The following is a 25,371-nucleotide window of genomic DNA, read 5'->3' as shown; positions in this document are numbered from 1 at the left end:
CCCAGCCAAATCTTTTTTCTTGTATTGTATCTATATCTACGCCGGGATCCGGAGTCGAGGCTGATCCTCTTGCTGTTGTCCTGTGTCTTGGATCCTCTATCCTGAGTTCTGGATTAAGTCGTGGACGTTTCGGGTCGTGGCTGAACCTGTCTCTGCGGTCCTGCCTTGGGTCTCGCCATGCTGCTTCCCTGATGGCTTCCACAGGATTGTAGCTGATATCCTCGTGGATTCATCTTCTTATTACAGACACATGCATTTCCTAACATTCGGTCTATATGCTGTAAAATGTATTATCTCTTCGATTTACACACGGCATCTATTGCACGTCTGTCCGTCCTGGGAGAGGGATCCCTCCTCTGTTGCTCTCCCTGAGGTTTCTCCCATTTTTTCCCCTTAAACTGTGGGTTTTCTCTGGAAGTTTTTCCTTGTACGATGTGAGGGTCTAAGGATAGAGGGTGTCGTTTTTCTCATACTGATATTCTGAACAATCTGTGCTGTTGTATTTGCTGTAAAGTGTCTCTACTGTAGGCTATTTTTATTATATGTTGTGACGGAGCGGATCACAGAGTGACTGACTCCAGCCACTGACAGCCGCAGCGGCCACACACACACACACACACACACACACACACACACACACACACACACACACACACACACACACACACACACACACACACACACACACACACACACACACACACACACACACACACACACACACACATTTCCTGCTCTCTTCCGTTCATCAATAAATAAGGTTAAATCATCACTAAAACGTCCACCTTTTCCCCTTCCTTTCTGTAGCGCGACCACAAGTGCACGCTTGTGAGTCTACAATTAGGGACGAGTGTTGGCCCTGGAAGAGTCATTAGGCAGGGTGTTGCAGTGAAGGAAACAGCTAGGATGTGGTTAGAGGGACAGACAACCTAATTTGGTATTTGTGATTTTGTTTATTTACGTTATACTGTTTACCTTTTTGTCGAACAGTATATATTTTTTTGTGGCTGATGATAAATAAAGTTTTTTGGAGCTTAAACAACCGACTAAGCCTATGTATCGAATGGACGAATAGAACCCCGTCACATATGTACAGCACTTTGGCTCGACCAAAAATCGTTTATAAATGTGCTATATAAATAAAACTTGATTTGATTTGATTTGATAAATATATACACTGCAAAAAACAAAAAAAGAGGAGTAAAAGTAGCTCCTGACTTGTTTTATTTTTTGAAAGTAGCTCTCATCCTAAAAAAATTTGGAGACCCCTGCATTAGATGAAAATAAAGGACATTGAATTGAACAGAATGGAACTAAGGAGGCTTTCTCATAAATATAAATAGTACAACCACTTTAGAGAACATCGTTTGAAACGAAAGTTAGTATGCATGTTCATTCCGAGGTGGTTCAATGACTTTGCTCCTTCTGCATTAAACCGTTTATTAGCAATATTTCCTACAGTCTCTTTCTCATACTTTTATAATATTTCGTTTTTAATTATGATCTTCCGAACACTAATAAAGGCACAATGAGTAGGACTTGTCCATCGCGGTTACAAAGACAACATTCAAAGATGCCCCCCTTCCCCAGCTAAAGAACACTAGCCAAAGAGTTAAGCAATATTTACTAGTCTAGCGCGCTAATAGGCAAAGTATTTGTGTGCAGACAGGAGAATTTAATGTAGCCCCCTCAGCTTCCAACTCAGACGACCCCAATTTCCGTGTCAGCCGGGGCCGGACAAACCTCTAGGGAAGAAAAGGCCGTGGAGCGGCAGCTGGAGCAGTGACAGAGCGAGAAGCAGAAAAACTGCCAAGAAATATCCCGAACACAGCGGTATGAAAAGAGAAGAGAAAATAAAGGCAGAGGGACGCGTCTCAGCGTCATAAGTGATGAGGGAGAGGATTATTTTGATTTTAATCTAGTATTTTGGTCAATTCTACCAGCTCAGTTGTGTGTTAAGTGCAGTAAAGCACTCTTACTGTACTTCATTGGTTTTACAATAAAGGAGTGCAGTACCCAGAGGCAGCGTGGTGAAGTAGATGGTGTTGCTGTAGGGCCCGTAGCCCCGTTCATTTCGAGCTCTGATCTGGAAGGCGTAGATGGAGCCGGGGATCATAGAGCCGACGGTCACCGTGTTGGTCTCACTGTACACACTCGCTGCACTGTCCACATCTGAACCCTGGGGACACAGGAGAGGGACATTTAGTGCTAAGTCTCATATATGTCCGTTTATGCAGTTGTGCGCCATGTTTGCATGTACCTTGTCATAGTATCTGAGCTGGTACTCCAGGATGTCTCCATTCGGCCTGTCCGGCTGAGGCCACGAGAGAGTGATGGAGTCTGGGGCTCGGCTCAGCTGGTGCATCATGGGAACTGTGCTGGGAACTGTGGGAAAGAACAGATGTATGAGAATAACGTTTCCCTGAGAGATGTGATGAATGATCATTAAATCCCATTAACCCACAACAATAAAGCAGAAGTTGTGTTGGAGGGATAGTGACCAGAGGGGGGCAGTGTTACAGAATGTGTCAAGTGTATTTAGTAGAGCATGAAAGTGTCTTTATGGAGCAGGATCTAGTTACAGTCATTGTGCCGGCCGGTAAGAGGAGTTAAAGGAAACTTTCCGGCATTCCTTTCATTTGAATCAATAAACTATGAGTGCAGCCACCAGAACGTTTTAGATAATTTAGGTTAATAGAGACTTTTTAATCAATCATGATAACTTTATTGGACAATCTCATAGTGGTATACTTTCTCAGCACAATGCTCCATTCTCCTCTCCTCTTCCCACTCATTTACTTTCTGTCTGTCTTTTTGTCTTCCCATCTCTCATTTCTCCCTTTCTTCCTCCGCAGTGAATATAATGGGATGTGACAGGATATTGTAACCTCGAGCAACCCCCGGCCCAGAGAGCAGGAAGACAAAAGATGGAGTACAGAGAAGGATAGAGAGAGAGAAACAGAGACAGAGAGGGAGAGAGAAAGGCTTCAAACACACACACACCCAGTATCTGCACAAACATCAACATCAGATCATCTCTTCTCTTTCATCTCATCTGTTTCATCCTTTTATGTCCCGTGCTCACCTGACTGGCTCGTAGTGAAATTGATGCTTGTGTATCGAGCTGGAAAAGGACTCAAAGCTGACACCTCATTCATGGATTGCACCTGTCAATAAGAGGAACACACAGACGTGACATACAAAGCTTTTTTCTATTTACATTTAGGACGTGCTTTAGTGTTTGGAAAACAAAGCCTGACACATGCAGCTGTGTCGGCCAGTAAACAAACCCCAGTAAATAGGAAATAACTGCCCTTTATGAATAAGAAATATGCTATGATTTAGTCCGGTTTCCCCAAGCTAAATAATAAATGTGTATTTATTAATGTGGAGCTTATGGAATAATACGACACAGAGGACATGCCTGCTCTGTGGCTCCGGGAAATGTTTCAATAATCATTGTGTGAAACTCTTTTTATCCAGGAGCTAGGTGAAAATAATAGATGTTTGTTGCACAAGGACCTTTGAAATGAGCAGTGCTTGAAATGTTTCTCTTTTCACAGAGAGTTAATGAAGAACTGTTCCAATTTGCTTTATTGAGTCCAATCTTACTCAAAATAACCCAAATAGCAAAACGAGAGAAACTGTTATCACTGTAAACCTTACTCTCATAGACAACTTAACAGGAGATAACCATGAGTGCCTTTAACAGACAGGTTTCAACGGTACCTGTATGAGATAAGTGACTCTGGTCAGCAGGTTGTTGAGGGTGACCTTAGTTTGTTTCAGGTTAGTCTGTGTGGGGCTGAAAGTGACGCCCTCTCCACACCAGGAGCAGGCCGTGGGGTTGGTGAAGGTGGCCGAGGGGCAGATGCGGCACACCACCCCGTACCACACCTCGCTGCGGCCCCCCATGTCAACCGGAGGGCGCCACCTTAGGGACACCCCGCCATCGGCGCTCTCATACTCCCAGGACATAGAGACCGGAGCAGATGGAGGCGCTGTGGAGACGACAGAGAGAGAGAGGGAGGAGTTTAACATACATAATGTACCCGACGGACACTTAGATGGAAGCATCTGCTAAAAAGTTTAAGATATGAAAGTAGCTGCTTGCTGGCAAAGACATTTAACCAAGTTAAGTAATGGAAAGAACCTTATAAAAACTAAGTTCAGCGGTGACATAATTTAAGTGAGCAGGGAAACTAAATACTTAACAGTTTCTATTATATTGTGATAAAAAAAGGTCCTGGTCACTGACTGTGAATCTGGGTTCTCACAGTCTGAGGAAAGTGACAAATGAGGAATGAGGCCCCTTGAACACCTCCCAAAGAGCCAGGCGTAAACAAACAAAGCTCACTTGTGCAGGCAGAGGAGTTGGCATCTTTGGCACCCCGGTAAAAGCCGCTGCGACATTCACACACACTCGACCCCTCCTGGCTGGTTCTGCTGTTGGGGGGACACACCGAGCAGGGAGTGGAGCCCGAAACGGACTTGAAGTAGCCCACCGGACACGCTGCAGAGACACAAACACACACAGGAAGGGGTGAGCTTCATCCTCAGTTTAAAATAAAAATAAATTAAGTGTTCACTCTGAGTTACTGGTGTTCTGTACTATCTCAAAAGAGACAGCAGTGTCTAAGGTGTATAAGACTGTCTCTCTAATGGTTTAACTACAATAACACATTAGGCAAGGCAAGGCGCGTTTATTTATATAGCACCTTTAAACACAAGGTCATTCAAAGTGCTTTAAAATAAAAGACATTAAGAAAATGGCATTTAAAAACAGTCATTGAAAAGCAAAGATAATAAAATAAACATTAAAATTAAAAATTAAAAATTAATGATACAAAAGTTACAGTGCAGTTTAAGATATGAATAGCTCTAAGAGCAAAGGAAGCGGTCTGACAATGAAAAATGTAGCAACACAAAAGCTGGTATTTTATTGTCTAACAGAAGTCAAATGAAAACAAAATAAAAAGTAATATAGTATTATTACAATTCAAACTTAACAAAACACCTGACAAAGTATTTTCCCAGTCCTTAATCTAAATTAGATCCACTTTTCAATAATGCTATTTTGAGGGCATCTCAGCTTACAGCAGAATGCACTCGGCTCAGAAGTAATCAATATAGAAAAACTGGGACTTCATGAAATATATAAGACAACAGTATTTCATGATCCTGTTTTATTGTTTTGTTCCCAAAGTGAAATACGCCAAACTATTTTTATGCAGAGCATCAATTTCATGTTGGCTTGTGGTTGTTTCCGTCTGAGTCAAAAGTTCATTTAAAACAAAGCGGCCTGTTGTTTGTTGTTGGGTTTGTCCAGCACCGTCATTTACTTATGTTTAAAAGAAATGGCTCACAAAATCAGCAAAACCACCGGTCAACAAACAAAAGTTCAAAATGACCGCACTGACTCTGAATCACCGTTTCAAAGCAATACGACATTTTGGAAGAAAACACTTTCCACTTTCTGGTGGAGTTTTAGGTGAGAAGATTTATACAACTCTCAAATCTGTCGACTAAATGTCTTAAGCTAGCAAAATGTCAAACTACTGTATCTGTAACGGCCCGTCCACACGGTGGTGTGCGTTGAAGCTTCAACGCTTCTGCCCATTCACTTTGAATGGGGTGACGTCAAGCTTTTGCCGAACTGCATTATGGGAGCGTCGCTTCGCTTTGCTCGCGTTGCTCGCTTCAAAAATAGAGCAATGTTCTACTTTTGAAGCTTCGACGGAAGCGTCAGCCAATCGAATCATATGCCAGTACAAGCTCTAGCCAATCAAACCGCGTGCTTGTGTGTCCGGGGCGGGAGATTCATGCGATTGGTTGTTGGTTGAGTTTCAGACACGCCCGCCGGCAAGCTTCAACGCACGCCGCCGTGTGGACGCTGCGTTAGAGGTGGGAGCATTTTCTCAACACAAGAAGAACAATTTAATTTAAATAAATAATAATTGGAATGGAATGTAGAGTGGAATATGTGAAACCTCTCCCTTATAGAGGAAGAAATGGAGCAGAAACTCAATAAGAAAGAACAACACACACACACAAAAACACACACACACAAACATTGAAAATACCATTTGAACCTGCGGGCTGTTTTACTGAACTGGTGTGTTTAACGTGGACAAATCTGTGAAACGCGGCGATTGTTAATGTCAACAGCAGGACAGCTGAGCGCTGAGGTCGAGGAAACACACACTATATGTCGCTGCTCCTGCCTCTTTGTGGGCCTGATGCCCTTTATGTGTGTGAATGTGTGTGTATGTGGATGTGTGTGTCAACTAAAGGTTGCGTCGTTCAAAGAGAGGTACCTTTATCCATGAGCTAAATGTGGAGTTTGTGAGTGTGTATATTTTCATTCAGAGATGCTTCCTTGCATCTTTGAGTGTGAAAATGGCCCAACAGGAAACACCTGAGCCAGCATCTTTAAAGAAGGATCCTCTCATATGTTTTTAAACAGCGTTAAAGGATGAGAGTGGATCTACCGGTATGTCTGTGTGTGGGTGTGTGTGTATGCTCCTTAAGGTCAGTGGGAGTGAACCCCGTACCTTGTTTATATAACCCTGTCGAGAAGATTTATAGAATTTGACACACTGTATGTGTGTGTGGATGCATGTGTGTATACTCGATGGTGTTTCGGAGTAGAAGATAAGGAGGAAAGAAGTGAAAGAGGGTAAAGAATAAACATATAAAAGGCTTTCTGTGTTCTCACTCGTCTCAGGGAGCTGACTTTGCTTTCAAACAGGTGTGAAGGGGGAAAAGGGGGAGACGGAGAGAAGTAAAAGGATGTTGAAAGACCACAGAGGGAGAATAAACTAGGAAAAGGGGAAGAAGTGAACAGTGAGATGGATGTAGGATGAGCGGTTGGATTATGTATATGAGCGCCAGATGATGGGTGAAAAACGCAGAAACACAGATAGAGGAGAGCAGAAAATCCTTCTTCCTCCGTCTTTAATGTCCTTGCTGCACATTAGCCGACGTGTTCTCTGAGGCTCTGACACGAAACATGACTTTGCTACAAAGCCTCTCATCGCCCTACGAGCTCCGGCAACAACTCAACCCCCCCCTCCTCCTCCTCCTCCTCGTTCCATCTTCATCCACCTGATTACAGCAGCCAATGAGAGCACAAGTCCTCTGCCCTCTGGCTTGATCTGCAACCCCCATCCCCCGCTCCGCCTACAACCATCCATCTCCCAGCTGTAAAGTCGACAATTCAGGACCATTATGAGCAGAGACACAGATGCATTTACATCATACATCAGTAAACCCAAGAGGCAGTGATTGAATGACATGTCACCTGTTTACATTACAAACCTACAAGGACTGATTACTCATAAAATACATCTGCAGCTACATTTAATAGATTCATGGCTCAAAAACGTAGCTTCTCAAATGGGATGATTTCCTTTTTTCTCTTGTTCTTTATCATCGTTAACTAATATTTGAGGGGTTTTGACCGTTGTTCTGCCAAATAGACCACCTCTTTAAGGATGTCATGCTTGGCTCTGGGTTATTAAGATGAGCGGTTATTTTGGAATGTTTAAAAAACGTGATAATAAATTGGTAAATTGAGAAAATGATAAAATTAAAATATTAATACATTACAGCTCTAAGGTAAAGGTTCATTTATTTATATAGCACATTTCAGACTTAAAGCAATTCAAAGTGCTTTACTCTACTAACAAATCTGACGGATCTACTGACAAGTCAGAAAGTACCTAGTACCATGACAATTTTAAGAGTGGGGAAATTAAATGGAAAAAACACAATAACACAGAGAAGATTGATGGATTATTAAGTGGATTACATGGGGGAAAGGATTAGCCTAGAAGTCTACCTGCAAATCAAATTACTACGTGTTGAGAGAAGAACATAAATCCAATTGAAACTAACATTGAGATGAAGAGAAATAGAAAACTGCAATGAGATGAGTACCTTGATGTTAACATAATACTTGGGTTTGTAGATCACTGACCCCATTTCTTTTTTCTCTTTCTCTCTCTCCCTGCTTCATGTGCTCATTCCCTCTTTTGGCTTGCAGCATAATCTCTCTCCCTCCCTCCCTCTCTCCCTCCCCTCCCTCTCTCCCTCTCTCTCGGACACACAAACACACATAAGCTCGCTCACAGATGTGCCCAGACTGAGATGTGGGTACACGTGGTTCCAACGTTAAATGTCTTCCTCTCTTTATCTAAATCCTGTCATTCACTGCAGACAAAAACAACTGATAGGCACTGAATCGTATGAGTTCATCTAGTATTGTCCTTTGCATTATATACTGTAGGCTTCAGCCGCACAAAGCCATGTGTGAAAACAAGCAATCCTTAGATATGCTCATATAAACCAGTAGCAGTAGCCAATGAGCCATACTGAAGCTTTTCCCTCTTCTCACAATATATTGAAAAATGAGTGCACAATATTAAATTCCATATCATGTAAAGGACATATTGTAGTTCACACACTGGATATTGCAAGGTCCAAAAAGATAATGAGGCAGCTTTTTGTCCATCGAAGTCTTGAAAATTAACAATTCAGAGATGACACAGCACACATTATACAATAGTATGTGGAGCTTTAATTGTATCTGTATATATATATATATATATATATAGTTTTGTTTCTTTCAAATGGATGTTTGCATGACCTTATCCCTCATTATAGTTTTGCATTTAAATAAAACATAAGCAAGTAGTTACCGAGAAACATTAATTGTATTCTATCAATAGTTAATAATATGTTGAGTTGTGTCTCTGTGTTATGTAAGTCCACATTCATTCTTTTTTTAACTCTCTTTAGGTTTTTCCCACGAGGAAAATGTGACTCGTTAGCTTCTACTAGCTCCACTAGTCCCTACCTCTAACTGTGTGTGTCTGCTGTCTGTCGAGAACAGATGAACGCTGAGTTTTTAGAGCTTTTTCGCTCAAAACAGCTGCTTCCTGCTGGAAATGATGCTATGAGAGCATCAAAACAGTAATGTTGACAGGCTGCTAAACAGCTGAGCTGAAGCCGGGGGATAATTCTCTGTAGGGTGATGGTGACTACAAGTGACCCTTCACATTGGCACATTGTCATTTGATATATAACCGTAAAAGACCAGATTTATGTTTCTGGCAGTGGCATTCTATGAAACAACCTTTAACATGACGTAGGGAAATAAAACCTACAAAAAGTATTAAATTGAATGTGAATACGCCACATTTTTTAATCCTTACCGCCTTCCTGAGTTCAAAAACATCTTGGCTAACAAAAAAGATGGATAAAATAACATTAAAAAGGCTGATTATCAATGCAGTAGTTGCTCTGATTATCCAACATGTTATATATTCCAGATGCAATGTCATCGCCTGGCTGATCCCCCAGAGCGCAGTCCACCAAACAGTCAATACTGGATCCCATTGATCATTTCACTGAACTGTGTTTTGCTCCAAACTTGACTTTTATTATCGATTGTCTGAAAAAGCAACTGATTATCAACAACATGGCTAACATGTATCCACTTGGCATATGATGGTGGGTTACTATGATGAAGAATAACTTGAAGTGTTGAAAGAAGAAGAAGAAGAGGAGTGGAAGAAAAGTCCTGTCTGCTCAGAGTAAACTATCCATGCTGTTTGGTCAAAACCCATCACACTCAAAAGGATATCCTAAATGCAATTTTACTTTCCCCTTGGCTAAATGTTGTTTTTAATGTGCCTGAGGATAGCTAGTGGATGTGTCTGTGCTAAGAGGGAGCATTCTGGGGGACAAAACGGGACAAACTGACATGATGAATATTTCACTGCCAGTGGCCCGCAACAGAAAAATACCAACACGGGTCCAAATGTACTCAGAGCCCATTTGAACATTCGCGACTAATCCTTTTCCCAAATCCTCGACAGTGGCTTAATGTTTGAGAGGAATCAAACGGAGGGAAGGAGCTTGTCTGGGGACGTACTGCCAGCTTGGACCAGCTCCGGGAGCCCAAAACTAAAGGACTGTTTCATGTTTGGCTGAACAGGTGTAATTGTGTCTCATGCTCGGTCGTGTTTCCGCTTGTTCTCTCCGCCTCTTCGTCTCCCTTGTGGGATACAAATGTCAAAGGATGAAAACATCAGACATTTGCTGCGTGTCGTCTGCATCTGTCCTTATCTTTTTTCAGGAGACTGAATGCGAGTTTTCATCCAAAAACTGAGCTTTGAATGTCACAGCAAATATACTGAAGCACAATGTTCTTTCTAGACTTTCTTGTGATAAACAGCTTCATAAATAATCTAAGAATGATCTTTTAATGCCTTGCTGCCAAAATGCCAGCTGTGATTTTGTAAGTTCTTGATATTCAGTTTGCTATTTAACTCATCATCAGGCCAAATGGTGAAGTGTTGTTTTGGTGAGTCTGAGTTATCAGAATAATAAGACATCACACATGTAGTAGATTAACAACCAAATGTAGCTTTCACACTAGTTCTTCGCAAGTGTTGATGTCAGTTCAAGTGATTAATTTTCAAACATATAAAATACTCTGAACTTAAAACGTGTGAAAAAAGTTGTGATTACATGTTTTAAGTCGAAAAAAGGTTGTCAATCATCTCACAGTGATCAAAAAGGTCAAACATGAACACAAACTTTTCAGTTAAAGTTACATATGTTTTGGTTATTTAACATTAGAGCTGTATCTATATGTTTTTACTAGTTTAAGTGGGTATACCTGTCAAGCATCTGCATGTAACAATCAGCATTTCGATTTTGATTAAAAAACAAAAACAAATGATAAAGGGAGGAGTTTAAAAGACAAAACCACAACAGTCTACCTTATTTCTTCAGTTTTAGAGTCTTAAGTCCTTGCCATGATAATCCACTTTCACAAATAAAAACACATTATGCGCCTCTCAAAATAGAAAGCTATTAGAGCCGTGTGTAGTTAAAGGCAATCATTTAACGGTGATTTTCTTTTTCATATGAGATCAAGAGGAGGAGGAATCTCCAGTAATGTATTGGTCCTTAAAAACCATGTCTAGCTTTAGGGGGCAAAGCTGCAGTTTGTCACATCAAACAGCATTAAATCTCCCTGTAATGATTTAGTTAAATAGCAAGATGCTCAATACAAAGACAGAAAATACATTCTGAAAGGGTCATGGTTAATGTGCTAAATAATGTGTATAATGAGATGCATGCAGGTTAAGATGACACACTTTTAAGTGGAATTAAATGTCAGTTAACTGTGTTTTTTATTCTCAGAAGTGATAAACAATGTGCAGAACGTCTGTAATTATAGTTTCCAACCAGTTCAGTGCAGTCTATCATTTACTAATGTAGTACTATTATTAAATGTCGTTGGTGCTTAATTCAAACAAGAACAAAATGTACAAGTTTAAGTTGTTACGAAAGTTTGGTGCGGAGAGAACAAGGAAACTGTTAATAATCATCAGATCCTCCTTCGCACTCTCCAAAAACTTGGAGTTTCAGGCTCTGCACTTTCCCTCCTCACCTCATACCTGAAAGACCGTACCTACAGGGTGACTTGGAGAGGGTCTGAGTCCGACCCTTGTCAATTAACTACGGGGGTCCCTCAGGGCTCTGTTCTTGGTCCCCTCCTCTTCTCCGTGTACACAAACTCGCTCGGATCAGTCATTAGCCCGCATGGTTTTTCTTACCACTGCTACGCTGACGACACCCAATTAATTCTGTCCTTTCCCTGCTCAGAGACCCAGGTCGTCGCACGCATCTCTGCTTGTCTAGCTGACATCTCTCAGTGGATGTCTGCTCACCACCTCAAGCTCAACCTTGACAAGACTGAGCTGCTCTTCCTTCCGGGAAAAGATTGTCCCACTCTTGACCTAACAATCAACATCGGCACCTCAGTTGTTTCCCCGACTCAGACTGCAAGGAATCTGGGTGTGACCCTAGATAACAACCTGTCCTTCACTGCAAACATCGCTGCTACAACCCGTTGCTGCAGATACACGCTTTACAACATCAGGAAGATACGTCCCCAGCTGACTCAGAAAGCGACTCAGGTTCTGGTCCAGGCTCTCGTCATCTCACGCCTAGACTACTGCAACTCCCTCCTGGCTGGTCTACCTGCATGTGCCATCCGACCTCTGCAGCTCATCCAGAATGCAGCGGCTCGTCTGGTCTTCAACCTTCCTAAATTCTCCCACACCACTCCGCTCCTCCGCTCCCTTCACTGGCTTCCGGTAACTGCTAGAATCCACTTCAAGACACTGGTACTTGCTTACCATGCTGCGAATGGATCTGGCCCTTCCTACATCCAGGACATGGTTAAACCGTACACCCCAGCGCGTGCACTACGCTCTGCATCAGCCAAACGACTCGTTGCGCCCTCGCTGCGAGGGGGACCCAAGTTCCCATCAGCAAAAACACATGGGTTTGCTGTCCTGGCTCCAAGATGGTGGAATGAGCTCCCCATTGACATCAGGACGGCAGATAGCTTGCACATCTTCCGGCGCAAACTGAAAACTCATCTCTTTCGACTCCACTTCGAGCGTTAGAACTATTAACGAAGCACTTTTATACTATTATAGGACTGGCTTACCTAAAGCCAGTTGAGTAGCACTTGAAATGTTTGGCTCTATGAAACCTGATGTACTTATATGATTCTGTTTTCTTCAAGGTTGTGTCTTCCTGGTCGAATGTACTTATTGTAAGTCGCTTTGGATAAAAGCGTCAGCTAAATGCAATGTAATGTAATGTAATGTAATGTTAATAATTCCTGATGACTGCATCGCCAGTTAACCATCTGCCTCTTTTCTTAATAATCCCGGGGAGCCAGAGAGGACAACAACGTGATCATGCCAATCCACGTCATTATTCAGTGAAGTGATCAACAAACCATAATCAAAGGAGAGTTGGAACAAAAAGCCGAAGCAGCTTGGGCAGCGATGTTTCAGATCGCTCATAGACAGGCAGTGGAAGCCTTTGCTCTGGCAGATGAGCTGTCTTCAGGGTTGATTTGTCAGTAAATATCAATCAAATGCGGACAAACAGAAGTGGTGTGCAGAATGCAGATGTAAAGCAAAAGATCATGAACACATCTCACAGCTGACTTGGCAGGATTGGAGGATTAATTGTGATGAAGGGAGTTAGACTTTGAGGGCCCCAATGCGAGGGAGCGGAGCAATTATGGCCATTGAAATTCTTGGTGGACTTCAGTTTTTCACTTTAATCCCGGCATTTACAGACATATGTGGAACGAACATATCAGCATCTCAGCAGGAAACATTTGTGCGTCCTCACACCTTCACACAAATGGACACACTTCCACTCTTTTTCCTTCACGCACTCAGGACTTTTTGCAATGCTCAGTTCTTTAAGTCATTAACTTGCATCCCCCTATCTTTCACTCTCCCTCCACCTCTCCCTGTTTTTTCCTCCACTCCCCCTCTCTCCCCCTGCGGTTTCTGTCACTTGTTCACAGACGAGTAGCCATTACATCGCCATGACCTAAATGTGTCACATCCCTCTCACTGTGGCTCTTTCCCTCCCTTTCTCTCTCCCTCCTCCTGCACTCTCCCCATATCCCTTGCTGTCCGTCTGGACATCGCTCAAATTGCTCAAATTGCTCAAATTGTTCCTACTTTTTTCCACACTCACACCCGCTTTAAGAAGTAAAAACAATTTTGAGCAGTTTTGCAATTGCTGACCCTATCTCCTCTTTCCCCCTCCCCTCCTCTTTCCTCTCATCTACAGTAAAGTTAGCATAAATTACCATAAAGCAGCTTTGTATTGCCGACTTCATGTCTGTTTTATTTATGACAGAATCTATATGCAAATGTTACATCACCACAAAGGCACTGCATGGACACAATACTGTCTCTTCCCTTCTTATCTGATCCCCACTCGACCTGCGTGCACTCGTTTCCCTCTGGTCTCTACATCAAACTCAGTTGTGTATCAGAGTGACAGCAGCTCCTTCCAGTATTGATCCAGACACTTCGTATCTCAGCAAATACCAAGAAGAGAACTGACAGAAACATTGGCACAAAAAGTTGACGGATCACAGGTATTAGCTTTTCGTCATTTTATATCAAATGTGTTCTCGAGAACAAAGTCACAACTTTGTGCATTTAAAGGGGAATCCCACAATATTTAGCAACAGGTTATGTTGAATATTAGGGCATTTAAAAAAAATCAATGACTTACAGTCGTTCATCCTAACCACTGTGTGTATCAGCTTGAACTTGAAGATGATAATTGTTTAACAGAAAACCTGCATTATGAACTTGAGTCTTAAACTAGTTGCATGATGGGAAGTGTAGGAGCCAAGTAGAGACACAAGTCTGGATATCTCAGTTGGTGCTGCGTGACATGATGTCTCTCACCTAACATCATGGAGGTGCATTAGAAAATAACTGGAATGCTTTTTAAACCATTAGAAAAAGGCTGATATACTGTGGCTTCTATACATACAAAATGGTCATGATGCTGAAATGTCAAGCTGTTTTCCTCAAACTTACCCAAGCAGGCCGATCCGTTGAGATTCTGCTCATAGCCTTCATCGCACACGCATCCTCCAACAGGAACCATCCACTCCCCTTCAGCATTGCAGTGCATTCGAGGGGGCGTGCCTCCTTGCGTCTTGCTGTGGGGGACACACGTGCCGCTCAGGGGAACTAAGGCCGTCGGCTCGGCGCCTGAGGGGGTTGCCGGGTACGACGCCAAGTACATGCTTGTGGCAGGACAGCGCCGGTAGAAGACAGACACCCCCATGAGAGAAACACACGCTCCACTGTCTACGACGGCCAAGACAAATCTGCAAACAAAGGTCACGTCAGAGGATGAAGAACATTCAGACCCTTAGGAGTGATGATGTTAGTCAAACATGAGCAGCACATTACCCATTGCGCGTGAGCGGCGCAAAGCTGCGAGTCTTCATGTTGATGCGGCTGTATCTGTCGGGCTGATACTGGTGAGGTGAGCTGGGCTCCACTTTGGAGAAACTCTTATCAGCGGCGATGGTGTCGATCTTCACCCAGCCCTCTCTGTTCTCCTTCTCCCCGTTGGACGGCTGTGGTGAGGAAATCACATAGCGGACAGCAGATGGTGGAGAGAAAGATAATTAGTGGTCAAGAGAAAAACAAAATGGCATGGAGAGAATGTGTGGTCACAGGAAGGAAACAAGAGGAAATGATGAGGGTTAAAATAAGCTCGTTGATAGATGGATAAGGCTTGGAAATATATCGTGCAATAACAAGAGAGAAAATGACATTAAAAACTAGCTCAGAGTTTCGCTGTATTTTTCCCAGGCAAAGAGTTGTTTCGTGAGAAGAGTAAACGTTGACTTGGATGTATGCAGGTCCCAGTGGGGGTTTGCGCTAAAGTCCCTATGAAGACTTTCAGCGCTGCAGTGCTTCCTGACTCTCCTTTGATTCCTCATCAGGCTTTGATTTGCATTTTTAAAAGCATCTTGCTTCCCTCAGGAGAAATGCATTCATCTATACAAACACATCATACCTCCCACCGTGACTGCGACTACACACACAGCTCATGCAATTTCAGAGTAAAAAAAGGCCCATATAAAAAACTCACATAAATAAATAAAACACCTTTGGACAGTCTAGTCCAAACACTGAGTCCTGCACTGAGTGTTACATGGTCACTGTCTTATAATGCATGCCTTAAATATGTAATTAGTGGGAGTGAAAGACAATTTCTGGAGACCACAGTGGAACGTTTTTTGCATTTTGTAAACCACAGTGCTCAACAAGTTTGTGCTTAAAGAGGCCATCAATCTCAACAGCTTTTCTTCACAAGCTTCACAATAATCAGGATGATTGAACAATAACTCCTTGTCATGGGATGATGAAAGGTTTGCTGTGTTGGTGTAACTTGAGTCTAACATCAATGAAAATGGTATGTTACTTTGACTTATATCTGTGTCTGAAGTAGGGCTGCACGATATTGGAAAAAATTGACATTGCGATTTTTTTCCCCCTGCGATATATATTGCGATATGAAAACATACAGGAATTGAAGAAAATACCGTTTTTTTCCCCGCAAACCATCCTTTCTTGAACTTTAATGCTATACAATTGGTATTTTTTTAACTATATTTAACCGGATGAAGGATTTTAGTCACGGACGTCTGGATCTTAAGTTATCAGAGCAACAAGCTGAGCTAGCTCGGTTAGCAGCGCCGAACTGCCCTGGAGAAACACATGAAACTACTTCAGAGTTTTTACCTTTAATCACCAGGTCCGTTTGCTTTGGAGATTTGATTGTGATTGGTGGTTTGCTGTACATGAGAGCCGCGCAAGTTTTCCTTTTGTAGCAAGCAGCAACATTTTTTTTTAAATCGCACATCCTGCGATGTGAATATCGTGCATGCTCATATCGCGATTATCGTCACGACACGATATATCGTGCAGCCCTAGTCTGAAGATAACAGGAGTTATTTCGATTGTTTACTAATTCTAATGAGGATGTTGAGCTGCACCTTTAAAACTTAAGAAAAGTATTTGATGTTGCTGTAACTTTAGCTTTTTCAACTTTAATAAAACCAAAAATGCCAAAGAGAAATGTTATGAACATAATATTAATAACAGCATAATACAAAATGTTGGTCACCTCAACGGCCCAGGTCCTCTCCAGCTCTCTCTGGGTGTCGGCCTGTTTGTAATACAGGGTGAGGGTCTCTCGGCAGGTGGGTGACGGTGATCGCAGGCTCGCACAGTCCCGCACTGAGAACCGCAGGGTGACAAACACCCGTGGAGCCGAGTGGCGGGACAGGAACGGCGTGGCCAACCAGTTGTCTTGCACACGGGGATTTTGGTTGACATTACAGACCTCGAATGTTCGTATGAGCTTCCCCCGGTCGTCCAGGACACTGACTTCATCCCACTGAGAGGCACAGAAACAATATTATGAGCTTGTGTAAACTCTACTTTGTAAAACAGAAATATGATGTTAGACAGGGAGAGCTAGAATCAGCCTGTGTGAACTGTAAAAACCCTGGTGTGTTTATGAAGTGTCCATTGGTATGAATCTTCCTTATCTCTTGTTTACATGTTACAAGGTAAATATTGCTGGTGTTGCTGACATGTGGGACTTGTCCTTGCACCCACATTACCAGCTGTTATTTGACATCTTAGTCCTTAGTTAGATAAGTATAATAGAGTATTTGATTTGTTCTGATGTAACACGCACGTTGGTATTGAATATACGAGTGAAACACTGTTCTTTAGGGAATGTAGGTCACCCCTATGTCCTAGTTATCCACTATAGACTTTCCACTGTCTATTTAGGTAATCATTATCAATGATTATGAACCCTGTAGTTAATTATACCACTTGAGTAATTCACTTGGAGCAAAAGACGTTTAACACACAGACAAAACACATTTCAGAAAAATCCCTACGCATATAGGGACCGATGGGACGCATTGTCTAGAGAGCATTAATTTCTGTCTTAAATGCCACTAATAATTTAGTAGATACTTAATTAGATAAGTGAAAATTGTCTATTTAATTTGATGGAAATTCATCCAATATTTGTTGAGACACTACAGCTGGGTCTGAGACCAACAGATGGACGTTTTCATCTTCAGAGCTGAACACATTTCAGCATCAAAGAGTCCTTCAGAAAACGTGTCCTGATGACTCCGGATAATACTCAGAACGCCATGTTGACACATTTCAAAAAGAATATTTCTTCATGACAAGGGCACACAATAAAAACAGTTTATAAATGCATTCTTATTGTTATCCGGAGTAACAAGGACACTCCTGAAAAGACATGTTGGTATTGAATTATCTTTAAAGGGTTTTTCTACAGCTTTGAACACTACAAACACAATAAAAATCACCTCCTTTATATTGGGAAGGACGCGGACATATCAGAGATTTCAAATTCTCTCAACAAATACAATGAAAACTGTTTTCATGGCCAGACACTAGATGTGTGAGGAAGTGGTATTTTCCAATATGTTAGAGAAGAAGAATAATGTATTATAATATCAATAGTTCTGTTTGATAATGTGACATGTGGTACATTTTTCTCTTGCACTGGTTTGGCATTTGTATGTGTATCATTGTTCACATTTGACAGGTGGCGGACACTTGTGTGTCTCACTTGCGGCAGCTGTTGTGTAATAAAATGGGCAGATTTTGTCGTATTTTAGGGAATCTGAATACTTCAAGATGCACAAATGGCTTTGTTTTGTGGCTTCATGGTGAGAAAAAAAAACAGGCAGTGCAGAGACACGGATCTGAATGAGACTGTGTCAGCTGAGTCAAAAATGTAAATGTAGGAGAGGGGTTTAGTTTCACCAATTATACAGTACGGCGCATCCAAGGATAAAAAGGCTCTGCTTTAAGCCTGTGTAGCCCTAAGTGACAAGCAGGGCCTTTTCTGTTGAAACACAGAGGAATTATGCATTAGGCTTCATCATCATTATTCTCCATGTAACAATGGCAGGAGGACAAAAGGTCCTGACACCATATCAGGGGGCATTTGGCGTGTGTGTGTTTCTGTTTCTATGCATGTTAGTACATCTCTGCATGCTCATGTCTCTTTCTCTGTGTGCTTCTGACAGCCAGTATGGACAAAACCTTTGTAGCATCCCACACGACAGAGAGCATTCATATTTTGTCCAATCGGAATAATGATAAGATCAGTGGGCAGATAGATAGAGTCTGAGGCGCTGTCAGTCTAATGGAGTGAAAGGCCAGTTTACTCTCTCCAGGGCTGTGACTCACTCTTTGTCAGACATGGGGATGAGGGGGATCGTATGGAGGGGAAAACACAGAGCACATGTGAGATGAAGGGATGCAGACGGGCAGAGCATAGTAAACTGAGAGTGAATTTGTGTGAGGGGGCTTCATTTATTGTCATGTATTCACTGTACCAAGTTGTTTTGTTTCTTTTGTATATTTATATTTGGGGTAAATACTTGTCTTTATTCATTTCTTTTAATGTTAAATCGTTATTTTCTTTTATATTTCTTTCTGTCCTTCACTTACAATATATTTCCTTTTGTTGTTTATGGTTGCATTACCATACACCAAAGCAAATTCCTTGTACGTGTTAACGAACCTGTCAATAAACTCAGTTCTGATCTAACGAAAAAGCCGGGACTTGGCAAAACATCTGGTAGAACATCTGCCGGTATCTGTGTGGGGCGTTGCGTGCAGTTTGCTACTGTACCTTTGTGAAAAAACACAGCTTTCATTTGTTTTCTGACCTCAACCACCCCCCCACCTCTCCCTCCCTATTGCTCCCCGTCTCATTTTCTCCCTCCCTTATGAAGAAAGAATAAAGGACCAAAAAACGGGGCAGATTGGGGAGGAGGGGTGGATGTGGCGTTGGAAAGAAATGAGAAAAAAAGTAGGGACGACTCATCTCCGTGATTTGAACTGAAATGCCAGAAAGCCACGCAATCTCTCCAGTGACAGAGCACTGGGAGGGGTAAGGCCTTGGACACACACACACACACACACACACACACACACACACACACACACACACACACACACACACACACACACACACACACACACACACACACACACACACACACACACACACACACTAACCCGTAGAAGCAGAGAAAGGCACGCACAGATAGACCAAGACATATGCATGTTCACACACACACAAAGCAAACACACAATGGAGGAGGAGTGTGTGAAAATAAGGGTAGGGAGAAAAACACTACCGTAAGAAGTCTATAGTCTGCTGGTTTGACACTGAAGGGAAATAAGGGGCAAAGTGGAGATTGAGTTGGGGGGATAAAAGGAAGTATATGAAGCACAGACCCAGTGGCTCTGGGACTGTGAAGGGCAAAGGAAGGAAAGATTAAAAGAGGGAGAGAGAGAGGCAGAGACAAAGAGGGAGAGGGGCTGCCTGTCGGTGCATTAAAAGAATGGAAAGACGGCAAGAAGCAGGAGGAGGAGAGTGCAGAAAAGAATATCCACAGAGCCTCAAGCAACGGGAAAAGATGGGATGTGAAGAGAAAAGCGAGGAATGGGTTAAAAAAAAAACACACACACACACACACACACACACACACACACACACACAACCTCCCTCTTTCTCTCCCCCCTCTCTTGGTCTGTCTTTTTACTTCTCTCAGCTTGATGCCCCGGGTCAAATAACCATATCTCCATCTCAGAAGCACTTCTCAGGGACCAAAAGCAACAAAAAAACATGCAAATCCTTGACTTACGAACGTGCACACACACATGACAAACGCACACACACACAAACTCCCTGACACACACAAAAATGGATGGCCTCTTATTAGCAGCTGCCATCATGGTTCACAAATTCCTAACACACATGAGGCCCTAATTAGGCAGACATCATGTACAATTATGGAAGCCAGACTGGGGTGATAATAGCAGCGTGTAAAGCTAAACTTTAGTGTAAGGTGAGATAAAAGGCTCGTTGTGAGTGTCTATGCTCGCCAGATGTTGGTTTGAGACTGCTGTATTTTTAGGTTGTTCTTTGTGAGCTGCCAACATTATATTCTTGCTCACTTGTTTGCCAAAACTAGCATGTATAAATGTAGCGTTAAGATCTCCTGACTTGTTTTCATTTCATTCACTGTATAGTACTCTTAATTTAAATATCAGTTTGCACATAACGTCCATACACGGATGGAGGCTTGGAATAATATTGTTGTGAACTGGTAGGAATTTCCTGCACATTAGCAAGTAGTGCTCTGCAGATTCTCACGTGTAGTTTCACTGATTATCTCAAAGATGATGACAATGAAGACGATGTGTGTGTGTGTGTAATTATGAGCCATATTAGAACTGAGCCCCGATCACTCACAGATGAGTGGATTTAACTGACCCGGGAATTGACCCTGGCACAGTCACACAAGCCCACATGCACTCACACATGGAAACCTCACACACACCCGCACATATTTACACAGCTCAAGGCGGCGCGACAACCTTAAATAAAAAGCAGCTCAAGAATAGTGGATCTATGGCTCAATCACTGCAATCTCATCACAGATGAAAACACACAGTGGAGACCCAAAAAAAAGAGCAGTTTAGACCTCAAGGGTGTCTTGAAGGCAAGGTGGGACTTTCTCATTCTCAGGCTGTGTGTGCCAGAAGCTGCCAGAAATCCAGCAAGATTATAACCCCGAACATAGGGCATAACTAAACACTTATGTCTTTATTCATCATCTTCAAGCTGGGAACTGTCTGCAAACGTTCCTTATCGGCAGCACAAATAGCAGAGAAGCTTTATTGGGAGCCTGCTGTTTATTCCTGCTGTGATTTTGAATCATTTCAATCAATGCAAGCTTAGAAAATGTGCCAGCAAGCAAGAGGCAGACTACATCGATCGTGTTTGGGTTGACATGTGAATGCCTGTACTCTATTTTAGGACTTTAGGACATGTGGGAGCAGGAGCAACATATCTACTGAGAGATCTGTTGGCAGGGTAAAGGTTTTTTTGTTTCTTTACAATAAACACACAATAAAGAGTGTGTGTAATCCTATTTTCCTACTAATTGAAAACAAGAACTTTAACCATTGTACATAACAAATTATTTTCTTAACAAATCTTACACAAAACCTCATCACTAAACTAAGTAAATTAATCGTTTTTAAAATAAAGATCTCAAACATTTGATGGTTCCTGCTTCTTACATTTAACAGTGTATGTTTTTCTGTATGTTGAATTTAACATTAACGGGTTTTGGACTGTTAGTAGGATTATCTGTCTATTTTCTGACAAATTAATTGATACAAAAATAACCAGCAGATGATGTCTTCCTTACCATCCTCTCAGGACAGTAACCGTTAAACTTTGTGATGTATTGAAGTGTTAATCCCTCGTTAGACTTCCACCACAAAGCCCAAAAAACAACGTGGTTATAACCTCACATTTAGAGCGTAACCATGTGTAACATGTGTGCACCACATTTGATTGGCCCCCCCCAACATGACTGCAGCTGGAAAGCACATTGAGAGAGTGAGCTCCCTGCTTACCCCCGTGTCTGGATAGGTGGTCCAGCCCAGCTCTGAGGTAGACTCTGTTGTGTCCAGCAGCATCACTGGCAGGTGAGGAGACAAAGACAAGGTGTGAGGAAACAGACCAACAATGTGTCACAGCTGTCTGCAAAGGTGTGAGAGTTTCTCAGATTAGTGTTTTAATAGTATGCTTTAGGGAAATTGCTTGGGAAGTGGTGAGCATACATGAGACTTGGATTACACTGCATGAGTTGGCTAGAGTTTGTACACAGATTTGTTGCTAAGCCTTTGCTGTTGGTAAAAAGTGGCTTTTATCACAAATCCAAGGGTTACATGGAGAGAGTAATTGATATACAAATGTTCGTTTTGGGGGTGAACAGACCAAGTGTTAAAAAATAAGTGACTGTGAAAAAGAATTTGCAATCATTAGATATTCTCTCAAGGCTTGAATCACAGACTGTGTGATGATTCTGTGATGCCATCAGGAGCTAAAACATTAATGTGCTCAAGTTGAGACGAACTTTGTGAAGTATTTTGTAAGGGGGGGAGGGGAGGTGAATCAAAAAGTCTCTTTTTAAATCACAAACAGTTTGAAGGGTTAGGTTTTTTCTCCCCTGTGCAATAAAATCAGGGAGTGCTCCAGCTGTGTGCATCCGTCACATCTAATAAGTGATTCTGAGGGATGATGCACTTTGGCACAATGTTCTGATGTTTAAAAAATTGAACGGATTAAACCCATTAAAGGTCAGATTTTCCAACTTTAAAAGGCCATAACAGTTACTGTCACATTTTATAAAAACTTAGCAAGCTGATGCTTCTTGTAGTTATGCCCAAAGGGAACCGAGTGATGTGTTCACTGTTTGTTTTCCTATTGTTTCAGGTTTAACAGACAGTTGTTTATTTTTCAGTGATGGAGCACCACATTTCTGTCGGAGTATATTTATTTTCCCCATAATTTGCTTTAAGATTTAAGTGCTGTAAAACAGCAAGCTGGCAAAGAAATCACACACACAGAGTGACTTTAATGCTGAGTGCTGCGTGCTGACACATGGCAGCCACCCACACGAAACTGAAGCCCTTGAATTTTCCATTAGTATTTCAAAACCTTGGTGGCTGCCGTTCCTTCAGTCTGGCGCTCAGTATTGTTGACGAGCCGCAGATTGAATGCATGCCAAACTTTTTCTGTGTACACAGAGGTGGAGGAAACATCAGACTTCAGGTTTGGATGCTCACACAGATACAATTAATGGAGATAAAGACAGTGTCTGATGTCTGTCACACTCCATTGTGACAGGAAGCATCCATCCGCCTCTGTTTACAGATACATTATTATTGTCATTGTCATCATACAATTTCAATGCTTTCGTTTCCATTTCAAGCCACACAATCGTTCACTAGAGAGAAGAAGAATCTCTTATTCTCTCTCTGACAAGCGGACAAAGGGAGACACAAATATATGATCTACATAATCATCACACACACAGGAGGGGATTTGAAACGGTCCCCTGTCTCACCAAAACACCCGTGACTTTTTTATTTCTTAGGCGAACAGGTTTTTCGACACACAGACACGGACAAACTAAATCTCTGTCTTTCTAATAAATCCAACGGATATCATTTGTAGCCTATGACATCAATTCTCTAACACCCCTCTGTTCTCTGACTGTGTCGTAAACAGATTTTATTTTAGGATTATACTCACAGATGGAGACCCTGCAAATCTGTCCTTCAATCCTCCATTTCCATCCTCTTTTTTTCCTTTTACAAGCACTCCCCCCCCCCCCCCTCCCCCGTCAGTCTGTTTTCACCCACTAGCTTGTCTTTTGTCAATCTTCATAAATTCACACATTTTTCATGCAAATCCTCCAGGATTTTGGAGTGATATCATTTGTGTTGAGAAAATAATACAAATGGACTGTGGCAGCTACGGATTATCTGCGTCCGTAAGCATCAGAATAAATAGTTTTTAGTGCAGCGTATGTCTGGATAGCTTGGCGGCTGGAATTGCAGAGCCGATCAGGATAAATCAGCAACAGGGAGAAGAGTAAATCCACAAAGACATGATGTCTATAGCCTTTCAGAAGAACAGTTATTTCCATTAGTGGCACACACATTTCCTGCTTTGTCTGAGGACATTTCTGTAGCAGAATATTATACTCAGTAGAAGTTTAATAGTTACACCTAGCTAAATCTAATGAAGTCTAATACAACACTCGACCAATACATTTTAATGAAGGTTATAATGTAAGAGAGGTGGTGATTCAACTATAGGAAATATGTACTTTGTACTGCATCATAAAGAAAGGAGTTTCTCTAACCAAACCTCATTAATATAAATAGGGTGGACAATATCATAGAAACACCTGTCAGCATGTGCGATGACATGGAAATGGCATATTGACTCGCTTTTCAAGATCTCTGTCTTCTGTCATAAATCCTTCTCCATTTATCAAATAAGAAATGATCTCTATGTATGAACATGTCATGCATGAAATGCACACACTCATATATCATGCATTTTGACCTCATTAAGCAGCCTCCTATTTATATCAGATAAGAAAACACACACACACACACACACACACACACACACACACACACACACACACACACACACACACACACACACACACACACAGTAATGATGCTGCATACGTGTCATTCCAAATTCAATTAACCCTCAGCTTCGGGGCAGAGTCATGCATAAATAATATACAGCAAACTATTTTGACATTAATATTTAAGCCTTTACTATTTAGCTTCTTGTTGTGAGGCCTTGGGGACCCCAGTTCCTCACGTTGCCCCTGTTCTTCCTGCGACAAACCTGTACATGAGGATTACATGGAGGAATGTTCTGATGCGTGTCTCATTGCGTGATATTAGTAGGTTGAATAATTTACCTAGACATCCTAAGATAAGCGTTTAGAGTGCCGTGTTACACACACCTTTCAAGGATTAGCTTGAGCCGAGCCATCATGACCAGATCGTGTGTGTGTGTGTGTGTGTGTGTGTGTGTGTGTGTGTGTGTGTGTGTGTGTGTGTGTGTGTGTGTGTGTGTGTGTGTGTGTGTGTGTGTGTGTGTGTGTGTGTGTGTGCGAGAAAAAGTTGAACAAAAGATGGAGGGGCATTTCCTGGCAGGTCCGCTTGGCAGTAAAAGCTCCTTTATTTAACTCTCGTTCCGACAACAACTGCGCTCCAACATCTCTGTCATTGGTCCATCTGAGGACCGAGACACTCAAAGTTTGTCCCTGACAGTTTGGAGAAGTGCTGAGTCTGCAATCTGGACTTGAGTGCTGTGTTAATGCACGCCATGTTTCACGTCTTCATACTCCACTCCGGTCTTTTACTCACTTTACTCAATACCTTTCCCCTTTTCTACCTCCATCTTGTGGCTTGTCCCTTTCATCTCTGTCCTTTCTGCATGTGTGTATTATTC

General features: G+C 42.1%; 1 protein-coding gene across 5 annotated transcripts in view; it reads right to left on the bottom strand.

Moving 5' to 3' along the window:
• The window catches only part of ephb6 (eph receptor B6), a 41,408-nt gene that overhangs the window by 6,350 nt on the left and 9,687 nt on the right, over positions 1–25,371 (bottom strand). For 4 of the 5 annotated variants that reach the window (XM_034211414.1, XM_034211409.1, XM_034211410.1 and 1 more), the window contains exons 2-10: positions 21,954–22,018; positions 16,570–16,842; positions 14,841–15,010; positions 14,460–14,755; positions 4,358–4,513; positions 3,730–4,001; positions 3,086–3,167; positions 2,261–2,385; positions 2,017–2,179 (exon numbers count right to left, since the gene is read on the bottom strand). In XM_034211414.1, coding sequence (XP_034067305.1) covers positions 2,017–2,179; positions 2,261–2,385; positions 3,086–3,167; positions 3,730–4,001; positions 4,358–4,513; positions 14,460–14,755; positions 14,841–15,010; positions 16,570–16,842; positions 21,954–22,016 — 1,600 coding nt within the window. In that variant the 5' untranslated portion in view covers positions 22,017–22,018. Of the gene's footprint in view, positions 1–2,016; positions 2,180–2,260; positions 2,386–3,085; positions 3,168–3,729; positions 4,002–4,357; positions 4,514–14,459; positions 14,756–14,840; positions 15,011–16,569; positions 16,843–21,953; positions 22,019–23,637; positions 23,689–25,371 lie in introns of those variants that run through there. The other variant, XM_034211413.1, reaches the window with a different exon arrangement.

The sequence above is a fragment of the Gymnodraco acuticeps genome, unplaced genomic scaffold (genome assembly GCF_902827175.1).
Source record: "Gymnodraco acuticeps unplaced genomic scaffold, fGymAcu1.1, whole genome shotgun sequence".
Classification (NCBI taxonomy): Eukaryota; Metazoa; Chordata; class Actinopteri; order Perciformes; family Bathydraconidae; genus Gymnodraco; species Gymnodraco acuticeps.
Note: the sequence above shows the minus strand (reverse complement) of the source record. Positions and strands in the feature narration are given on the sequence as shown.